This window comes from Osmia lignaria, chromosome 2 (assembly GCF_051020975.1).
Source record: "Osmia lignaria lignaria isolate PbOS001 chromosome 2, iyOsmLign1, whole genome shotgun sequence".
NCBI classification, from domain to species: domain Eukaryota; kingdom Metazoa; phylum Arthropoda; class Insecta; order Hymenoptera; family Megachilidae; genus Osmia; species Osmia lignaria.
This window is the reverse complement of record NC_135033.1, coordinates 8,536,019-8,546,674: the sequence shown is the minus strand read 5'-3', so window position 1 is coordinate 8,546,674 and position 10,656 is coordinate 8,536,019. Positions and strand designations below refer to the sequence as shown.

Genomic DNA, 10,656 nt, shown 5'->3' with positions numbered 1-10,656 from the left:
TTTTTAAATAAAAAGGGATATTTAAGTGGGAGCGTGTTATTGAAGCGGCGAGAAGTAGGTGTAACGCGTATGTTAGGTAAAAGTAAACGCAAACGAATTCGACCAGCTGGCGAGGAGACGTCGGTGAACGGGCAGGAAAACTTCATCCCTGTGTGTTTTCGGCGATAACGCGCGATATCTCGGTTAATCTCGGTTAAAGGTTGGGACTCGCAGCGAGCCAGCCCCCCATTCGCATTGGCGTGGCACGCTGGCCGTGTAATAAACGCTGCTGTCCACGATGAGGGCGAGATTTTTTTTTTTTTTTCGGTTCCCCGTCGAAGGATTTGCGTGGGCAAACACTGTGGGTAATCGGTCGCGAGGAGGGTGCGCTAGGCGCGTCGCTTCGCATCGTGGAGGCAGCGTTACGCGTCTTACGACCGTGTCTCACCTGACCGTACCTTATCGCTGGAATCCCGTGTGTGTGCTCTGTGTAAGTATGACGACACCCTCTGCTCTCGAAACGAGCGCTCTCGCTGTTTTCCATGATAACGCGTCGCGATCCACATAGAACAGCTACGAGAGCGGCGTTAAGTAAACGAATCCCTTTTCGTTTGGTCGTCACGAAAAATATCACCGCCGCGGGGCAATAAACGGTCCCGACGCCTCTTCTATATCATTCTCGTCCTTTCCTCCTCTCCGTTGGCTCGCGCGTTTGCTTTCCCTACGGCATCGCGAAGAGGAGAAGGGTTGCTCGGTGAACGGCGCCGATTGGACGCGCGCGGGAGGGCTCGTCGTCGCCGATACCAAAATGGTGGCGAGCGACAAAACCGCGAGGGAAATAAGCGATCGATCGCTCGGGCGACGAAGGTTTTTTGCCTTCGCTCGCCTAATCGTGCTCGGTCAATATTTAACTCGCGCGGTTTTTCCATTCTTTCTCACTCACACTCTCTTCTCTCTGTTCCTCTCAGTTCCAGACCCCGTTCCCTCTGCCCCGATGGTCGTCGCTCCAGGATCGAAGCTTCGGTGCGACGCTACCAGGCGGCAGCCGACCCGAATCGTCGACGCACCACACCTTGGCAGCGCACCTGTGTCAAGCCGCGCAGCACCGCGCCACGCTCTCGCCACCTTTGCTCCGCAATCGTAAACGCGTTGGCCTCGTCAACGCGAGTCGAGCGTCGACCGTCGACGCGACACTAATCACAGCCCACGCTCATCGATACCGCCGTCGTCGTCGTCGTCTTCGCCGATCGCTATCCAAACAACATCCAACGAGACACGCACTCCTCTTGGTGAACTCGTCACGGTAAGTGTCCATCTCTTCGTTTGCTTCTTCGTATGTAGATTTCCCTTTTCGATCCCTTAAAGAAAATCTTGCGATCTTCCGTTTATCCACCCGCTTCTTACCGATCATCGATGATAGATAAATAAGAAAGAGAAACTCGCGTGAAAAATCGGTTTACTCCGCGGAGAGACCTTTTTTGGTCGCCGGTGGAAAGGGCGGCCGACCGAGGGGCGGAATCGAGCGACGTCGCGCGAACTCCGCGGATACCAAGGATTCCACGGGCGAATCGTTTCGGGGAAGAAGGGAAAGCGGACGAGGAGGAAAGTGTAAGGTATAAAATTGGAAGAAAGAAGTGAAATGTGGCGTGTCGCGTCGTGGTCCGGGTTTGACGGGGGAGGGAAGGGAAAGGGGACGGTGAGACGAAGCAGACCGTTTCGTGGCAAGAGGTGCGCGGAGCGTTGCTCGTCAAGGCAAGGCATGCCACGGCGAAGCGAAGCCGAGGCAAGGAAAGGCGCGAAGGAATAGAAGAGTTATTTGGAAAGAGCCGCTCCGGTCCGGTATACCGTGCACGAATAAACGAACGATCGAAACGAAACACTTGTGTTTCACCGCGAACAACACTTGTGATTCCGTGGAAAGGCCCGCGCAAACGTTCAACGAATCCTCTTTGAAGCTTGCATCACCAACGATATTACACCTACGTTCCGTATAACCGCGGACGGCCGTTACGATCGGCGAAAGAGGAAAGAACGACTCCGGAGCGTGTACACCTGGCTACACCGTCTCGAGACGACGTCTGCCACGAAACTATACGATATCGAGACGAGATAGCCCAGAGCGCAGATATTTTATTAATCGTTAAGCACATAGCCGCCGTAAGATAATGGAATAATATCGGGCAACGACGATAATGCTGTTTGTCGCGCGAGCGTTAATTATTCCAGCCATCCGGCAGACTCCGGGGGTCGGTCGACTCGTGCGTGTCCGCTTCCTTCGTTCGTTTTTCCGTTCCCGCGGAAAGCTCGATGAAGGAAGGCGGGAAACATAAGGAATCGGGTTTCGTTCGTTCGAAAGTGGAATCGCAGTCGTAGCCGCCGCGCCGCATCGGTTCGCTCGTTATTTTCCTAATTACCACCGAAAGCGAGAAGCGTGCAACTCACGACGAACGGTGTTTGTTCGCGTTAAAGCCGATGACGGCGGCGACGAGGAGGGACGACGATTCGGTCGTTGTAAATTATTACGGTAATTGCGTTGTAAAAGGCGAGCAACGGAGAGAGAGCGAGAGAGAGCGAGAGAGTCGTTCGTGGTGGATCACGTTATCAAGGGAGCGAGCACGCTCGCGCTTGTGGATCAGATCGGATCGTAAAGAGCTTTAGTCGTCGCGGTTTCGTTGGCTCTTCTCTCGAGGGTCCAACAGGCAAGGTCGCGCAAACGTTTATTTCCAAAAGCCACGATTAAACCCGTTGTATCTAATAGACATTTCTCCGCACGATTGCGCGAAAACGGCGCGGACCGTTCGCGTTCGCGGCTTTCGCGAGATGGAAAATTACGGTAGCCTCAATTCGAGGAAGAACGAATGGAGTTGCGTAACGAGACGCGCTCGGATACGCGTCATCCCCTTGCGCGGACTCTCGAACCGTCGGGCTTTCGTGTCCGCCCTTTGGACGATGAGCATGCGCGTACGCCTTCCGACCCCGCCCGTCCCCTCCCCCGCGGACGCGCGCGTGCTCGACCTGCCATCGCGTCGTCGCGTCGTGTCGAAATAAAAAAAATTTCGTCTCACCCAGCGTACACGTACAAACACTGGTACGCGTCACCTGGGATTTTCATTTACGCCGATAAGAATTTCCTACTCGACTGATAAAGAAAATGGCCTCGTTCGGCTCGCGATTCCGCCATGACGCAACCCCGTTCGCGGAACCAGCCCCTCTATACTCACCGTTTACAAATCCTTCGAAATATCCATTGGAAACTGACTCTCGTTCGCACGAAGAAAACGATCATTTGAAAATCATCTTCTATGATCACTCGCGATCGACGATAAACCGTATCACTGTCGCGGATAGGATAAACGGATAAATTTCTACGAAACTATAGAGAAAGTAACCGTCGGAAACGCGAAGAAGACCGGGGATGATCGGCGGAAAAGTAAGAGTACGGCCGCGAATGGTCGGATCGGCGCGGAGCTAGAGAGGCAGCCCTACGCGTTCCTGGCGGACCCGACGACTGAAATTATCATTTTAGCTGATATACTAGCTAATGTAAGGATGCAGTTTTATCTCTTATTATCATGGGAAACGAGATAAATCGCGATAGTGGCGTTTATTTTGACAACGGCGTGCCTCTCGCCACGGCTCGATCGACCTCCCCATCGGTGGTCGCAAAATCGTTTCACCGATTCGCGCCATTATTTTCATTTCTCTTTCTCTATTTCTTTTTGCAAATAGCTAATCGCTATTCCGTCTCTTATAAGAACCTCTTCTAAGAAATTCTCTATCAACCTTTCGGTACCAACCCTGGTTCCTATAAATTCTCAACCCCGAAACAAAAGACATTCCGTTTCTCCGCGAGTTTTCAATCTTGCTTTCCGTCGCCAAAGGTGTATTAAGAGCGATCAGTCTTCTTGAACATAGTGGACAACGTGACTCCATTCGTTCCTTATCATACGTTATCAACGATTCGTGTTTCCTTCGATCCACGATAAACAACGAATTTTTTTGATTTCATTCGAGATAGCCTTTACGGCGGTCGAATCGACTCGTTGAATTCACCGCGTCGCGAAGAAGTATGCTGTTAATTTCTAGTTCGATGATGAACGGAAAGAATGGACAATATTGTCGAGAAGGCGCAAAGAAAAAGTAAAAAAGAATAAAAAACACGATAGGCGATTACGAGACGGCTCTTGATCGCCGCTCGATCTCGCGAGCTTCTTATCTCTACATTGAGGGAGGGGGCGGAAAGGAGACGCGATAGATCGTTCGAAACGACTATGAAACGCTTTCGATGTTTATCGGGATATATGTTCGGTTAATCCCCGATCGGATTGCGCGAAACATCGAACGGTGTCACGTAGGCCCGTTGTATGCGTTTCGGTGAGCAACGGTCCTAAATCGGTTGCTCGAGTTTCTACCTTGGGCGGTTCGTTTGCGAAGGTGAATCAGACCGGCAGCGATGACGCAAATGTAGCACGGGATCGTTATCTGAGTAGGAGAATGACTAGGAGAATTGGCGAGAGTAAGGAAGAAGTAAACGAGTCGTGGATCCTTGGAGGGAGAACGTCGACGGAACCGGTGCCACCCCATCGCCACGCGTTACCTCGCGAACAGAAGAATTTTTTTCTTTCAGCGATAAGCAAACGGGTGCGAATGATTCACCCGTGACACCCTATCCATAGGAAAGCGGCGGCAAAATGGCGTTGGCAACGATGGCCGACCGTAGAGGCGAGAAAGAGTAGCAGGACGAGGAGAAGGTGGACACCTCTTGTTGATCCCCTCGCGCTGCCTCCCTACCCTCGTGTGCCGTCGCGTTATCACCGCTCTCGTAGCTAGCGAACGGCCGTTCGTTATCGTCGAACAAACAAACGGACCCCTCCGTTGCCTCTTCGCCACTCGATAGCCCGTAGCCAGAGAGATTCTCGATTCGTCTTCCTCCTCTGTTTCGCCAGTTTTCCCTCGAAAGAGAGGAAGGTCGAAACTCGAGCTGCGGTGGCGCCGCCGCATCGGTGTACACACGAGCTTCTTTCCCGTCTATCCAGTTGTCCGTTTACAGTTGCGAACGTAAGCGACATCGGGGGTGCGTCAAGCTTTCCATCCAACAATCGGACCGCTGGTCGAAACGAGGTAGGAACCAGCCGAGTATTTGATCGTTTCTGATCGCTTTTAATCGCGTCTTCGAGCGTTGGAATTCGTTGGAGAATAAATCGGAAGAGGAGAGGAGCTGTTGGAAGAGGAGCGAAGGTGTCGGGGCTAGGTACACGGCACGCGCTACGTTGAAAGAAAAAGTGGTCGCGCGCGTTCGCTCCGGAAGTCGTAACTTGACATTGTCGAAGGGAAGTGTGACGCGAGCCAGGGTAAACAGCGGTTCGCTCCGTTCGTTTTTTCACCAGACGGACGAGGTGCGCCGCCGCTATCCCCCTCTCCTCCTTCCTCTTCCTGTCGGAGCTGGTCCTCTTCCGTTCTCCTTGCGCTTCTCCCTCCTTTTCGCTCTTTCTCTCTATCTCCGTCCGGGTCGCGTGCCACCGCGAATTCCTACCCCACCGGAGGTCGTCGATTTCGAAGTTCGTCGGGACTCGTACTGTGACGCGGTCCGTTGTTGCAGGACTGCGATGAAGGAGACGTTGGTGAAGCAAGAGATCAAGCGGGAATGGGAGAACGATCGCGCCGAGGAGAGTTCACCTCGGATGATGGCGAACGAGGAACAACCGACGTCGGAGAGTCCGCGATCGGTGATCACTAGCAGGAGACACGTGCGAACCATCACCACGACCGGACACATCACTGAGACGGTTCCCGAGTCGGAACCGAACTCTCCGGATGGGAATTTACAGCTTCAGTCGCAACGGGCGCGATCGCGCGGTTACCAAGAGGAGCTTCAACAGGATCCCGGGTGCAAGCAAACCGTGCAACATTACGTGCAAATCTCTCAGCAAGACGTGGACGCTCAGTCCAGGCAGCAACAGCAACAACGTTCCAACGAGCAACGCGTTGTTTATTTAACGAGCAACGGCCAGGAGGTGGTGCAAGTCGAGGTACCGGAGAACGTCGATCCAAACGCGTCAGCGAAAGAGGTGGCCAGGTAAGTTCGATCCACGGTTTTTCACGGTCCAAGTCTTCCGGCGCGGTTTCCACAAAATTCCTGTGATTTTCACGAAGGTACGAGACCCTCGGCTCGGACAGGACCTACAGTTACTCGAACGACGAGCAACAGCAGTTGCGACGGGAGGAGCACGGGATCGTTGTTCAGTCGCAGCAAGACAGGCGACCTCAGTCGGTCGGACACCAGAGGTACAGTCCGCGCGAAGGAGGCCGGACAAACGGCGGAAATGATGGAAACGAAGGATCGGAAGCGGCAGGAACGTACCAGCAAAGTTCCCCGGTGCTGGTACCGAACAGCGAGGAATACGAGAGCGGTCCGATAGTGTCCCAGGCCGCTGCGGCCGCGGCGACTGTCAGCGTCCAGTTAGGTTCGCCCGCGACCCCTTACTCTCCGCCGATCGGCGCCGACGGCATCCGCGCCTCGGTCAATCAACAGCAGCAATCCACGCAACAGCAGCAACAGCATCATCAATTGGTGACAGGGTACGCGGATACCGGTGCCAGTGTGAAATACACCGGAACGAGTATAAAGTACGACTCGGCCGCTGCGGCAGCCGCGGCGGCAGTCGCGGCCGCCGTCGCTGGTGATAACATCAAAGTGTCCAGCACATATACTACTCTCGAAACTGTGCCGATACCACCCTCGCCGACCGTCCAGTACCCTCAATACATGCCCGGTAGCGAAAGCTTCCAGCAAGGACCGACGTACACTTATTCCAAATCCGGCGACCAGGTGATCCTCGCGTACCCGTCGCCCGGTCAGCTGGGCTCCCGAGTGTCAGGGGTGAGTATCTCTTGAATTACTTCATTAGAGAGCATCGTTGCAGCAAGAAAATACGTTTGTTTCACAGGTGGAGTCCATCGGGAACGCGTATATCAAGGGCGACCCGACTCTGGCCTCCTCCCTGGGGACACCTCGCAGCGTTCCGTCTATGCACTACGAGCAACCCGCCTCCCCCGGATCTCAGGTAACGCTATATGGTAGCGCGGGCGTTTCCTACGCTTACCCGAAGCCCACCGCCTCCGGGGATTACTGGTCCGCCGCCGGAACTCCATCGCCGCCGACGTTCGAGTGCGTCCAGGGCTACCAGGCGGTCACCACCATCGTCAGCGATGCTGCCAATGTACAGCTATACCCAGGTAGCTACAGTCTGTCTACCGGTGGTACTTCAACACCCTGGACGGGATTACCTCTTGCCGGACCGGACGAGATCTGCGACGACACTCTGATGACCAGCGAACCGAAAGAGTGCTACATCTGCGCCAGCCTCACCACCATCTGGAGGAGGGACGACGCTGGTCATTACTTCTGTCACGGGTGTCTCTATAGTAAAATGAATGGAGTGTCCAGGCCGTCCATGAGATGCGGGAAACCGAAACAACCAGTCGCATCGGTAAATCTATCGATTCCATTGATTCTGTGCCTCTTTTTTTCTTTTTTATTTAGTCTCCCCTTACCTCGCTCTCCGTTCTATCAACCGTCACTCGTCGTCCGCGAAAAATGGGAAAAAGATCGCGTTATCTGTTACTCGAGCAAACAATCGCGCCGTGGGTCGTCGAGACTCTCGCGTCCGTGGTTGTTTACTCTAGTTTCTGCGTCTCGAACGCTCCCATCGCGCTGGCTTCGATCTCGCTCAGCTTGGAAACGTATTCACGATGTTCTTCTATCGTTCTTCTATCTTCAGTCGGGCGTGCGAAGGACGGGGGTGCAGTGCGCGAACTGCAGGACCAGCAACACCACCCTTTGGCGGCGAAACAACAACGGCGAGCCGGTATGCAACGCGTGCGGTCTCTACTTCAAGCTGCACAACGTAAGTATCAAAGAGAGGTTTGGAATTCGGTAACGCGCAACTACGCGATCCCTCCTTCGGCAACGAATTGTTTTCTCGCGGCTCGCGTCTTCTCTCTCCAACCGATTCCCCGTGTTTGCACAACTGTCGCGACCGTTCGCCGCGATTTCTCCCGCAAACAATTTATCCTCGCTCGCGTAACCGGCTGTGCCGGCTACCGATCCGTCCGACCATCCGCGCGTCGATCCCGCTCGTCTACACGTAGACCGGCTAGATAACCTTTGGCTCCAAACCGTCTAGGTAGGACGGCGCTAAACGATAAGGTGGCGATAACGAGAGAATCACCGGGACTGCCTTTTGCCCCCGGTAGCGGGTAAGAAAGAATTTAGGAAAGATCGGTGTCTAGGAATCGCGATCCAGTTTTCGTTTGCCGCTTCGAGAACGGACTCTTACGCAACACCTCTTGGGTCTCGTTGTAATCTCGGTTAGATAATGTCTCGATAAATCTACGTTCTTCTCAACCCAATTTTTGCTCTTTCCGTTACCATTTCGCAGAATCTAAAATCGTTATTAATACCGATCCGATCCGATCCGATCTAAACGTCTTCTCGATCGCAAACGACGATACCGTCGACGCGACGGAAAGTTTATCGCCGTTTCCACGAACCCGATCGATCTAGCTCGATCGTTATCGGCTACGTTCCACTGATCTCGCGGTCCGATGTTTTCTACGAAACAGGTAAACAGGCCGTTGAGCATGAAGAAGGAGGGAATACAGACGAGAAAACGGAAGCCGAAGAATCACTCGGGAATGAGCGGAAACTTGGCCGGGCCGAGCGGCATGCACAAGACCGAGATCAAGTCTGGCCTACTCGGTGAGTCCTCGGTGAGCAAGTTTATTATTCAGCTTAACTTTCCGTCCATACTTCCGTGTTTTCTGTTTCTTTTTTTCGTTTCTCGATCGCAGGTGTGCCTACGGGTCGAACCGCCTTCGTCCGACCTTCGACGCGTCTCTCGTTCTCCGCAACCGCGACGCGACGCCGCGAATCTCGAGGCTTCGCTCGGGCGTCCTTGAACGGCTCGGAAATCGGAATTGTCCCGAAAACGGGAGCAAAGTTCGCCGCGGCGCAAACGTCGTGGCGAAGCAAACAAGAAGCCAGCCGACGATAGACGACGATCGAGATAGAGATAAAACAAGCGCGTCGCAAGCGGTGGAGAAAGGGCGACGCGGCGGAAGGAAACTAGTAGATGAGTTTACCGATGTGTTGAACTTGTTCCAGGGGAGCAGGTGCAGTTGAAAATGTACGGTAACGGTGGTAGTGGGAACGGGGGCGGGCTGGGGGTGGTGGTCGAGACCGGGAATCCTGGGAGCGAGTTCGGCGCCGAGGCTCGGACAGGAATGGAGAACGGAAGCGGTTGCGTGGGTGGGAACGGAGAACCGGAGAATCGCTGTCCGCCCGTAGGTACACCGACCGCCACGCAATTGGGCCACGCGCACTCGCCCCTCGCTTTACCCACTGCCGCCGTCCTCAATCGACAGACCATTCTTACGTAAGTCTCGTCGCCGCCGCGCGTCTCTCCGTCTCGATCCACCTTCGATCAATTCTTTCGTTCGCTCTTTCCAGCGTACCACCTTTAGAGCCAACCGCTAGTCAATCCGGTGGCGATCTCATCTCGGTCATAACGTCCACCACGGCGGAGCACGCCAAGAGAACGTAAAAAGGGGAAGACGAAGGAAAGTACAACGGGACCCTGGACGAAGGTGCACTATTTACCGACCGGCGCTAGCGTCGCGTTCCGATTCCAAAATCGTCGCTCACGTCGGAATCCGTTGGACTCCTTCGAAGTTTTATCGACCAAAGACTCTTTCTTCTTCGTTTTCGCCGGTACACAGACGGGGAATTTTCTGTTTCGAAAGGTTCTCTTATCGAACGGAAACGAGAAACCGATTCATCCGCGTTTAAGTTTTAGTCGCAATTTCGAGTACCTTTCTCTTCTGTTTAGATCGCATGGTAAATGTCGCGCCAGGTACGTCGGAATTCTATTTTATCGACGGTAGGTGTCTTCGCTATACTGTTTCGCCCTCTACAGGCGGAATAAAGAAGCGCTTTATTTTCTTCCTCTTTCCTCTCTCCTCTCTCTCACTCTCTCTCTCTGTCCACCTTCCTTCCTTTCTTTCCACTTTTCCTTAGAAGTGTAAGCGCGTTGAATCGTCGTCCTGGCACGTACCAGAAACACGCAGCGGATAATCCAAGGCTGCCTTCCTTTGCGTATTAAACGAATATATGTATATAGAATGTAACTGAAACACGGTGCACCAGGAGCACGCGCGTACAGGTGTGTACGGATGGTGCACCTTGGTATCGAGGTAAAAAATGTACGCGCGTTTCAGGAAAGCAAACGCGCAAAGTATTTATTTCTAGCCCTATTAAAGAAACGCACGCGTTCGTTAAGCTCGTACGATGTTATCGTACGAAAGATACTTATTTTGTAGAGGCTTTTCTTTTTTCGGAGCTGAATAAAACGAATCGACGAGCTGTGTTTCGAAGATGGTGCGTTTTCGAATCCATCCATCTCTGGACGTAAACAGATTTGGACTCGAACGTAGGGGGAGTTTTGGCGAATTCGAAGAAACGCATTCGCGAGGGAAAGAGAGGAAGAAGAGAAGAGCGAGGAGGAAGGGGAGCGAAGCAAAAGGAGCGCGATCGAGCGGCTAGAAGGAAGGCAAAATGGGCGAACGGCCGGCGGGCGAGGTAAAGGGGGACGGGTAGGGTGTGTGGGTCGGCGGAGG

At 53.6% G+C, this 10,656-nt stretch overlaps 1 protein-coding gene across 6 annotated transcripts; it reads left to right on the top strand.

Annotated features, from left to right (window-relative positions):
* The first annotated feature begins 77 nt into the window (after positions 1 to 77).
* On the top strand, positions 78 to 10,611 carry LOC117607043 (uncharacterized). Of its 6 annotated transcripts, XM_076692062.1 has the most exons (9): positions 78 to 469; positions 948 to 1,282; positions 5,579 to 6,055; positions 6,133 to 6,859; positions 6,927 to 7,469; positions 7,761 to 7,886; positions 8,605 to 8,740; positions 9,146 to 9,416; positions 9,491 to 10,609. In XM_076692062.1, the coding sequence occupies exons 1-9, from the start codon at positions 278 to 280 to the stop codon at positions 9,582 to 9,584; spliced, it is 2,901 nt and encodes a 966-aa protein (XP_076548177.1). In that variant the 5' UTR covers positions 78 to 277; the 3' UTR covers positions 9,585 to 10,609. The 6 variants fall into 6 exon arrangements, with proteins under 6 accessions (XP_076548177.1, XP_076548183.1, XP_076548180.1 ...); XM_076692068.1 differs by lacking the exon at positions 9,146 to 9,416 and having other exon boundaries at positions 9,491 to 10,611; XM_076692065.1 differs by lacking the exon at positions 9,146 to 9,416 and having other exon boundaries at positions 8,605 to 8,751; positions 9,491 to 10,611.
* The last annotated feature ends 45 nt before the right edge of the window (positions 10,612 to 10,656 follow it).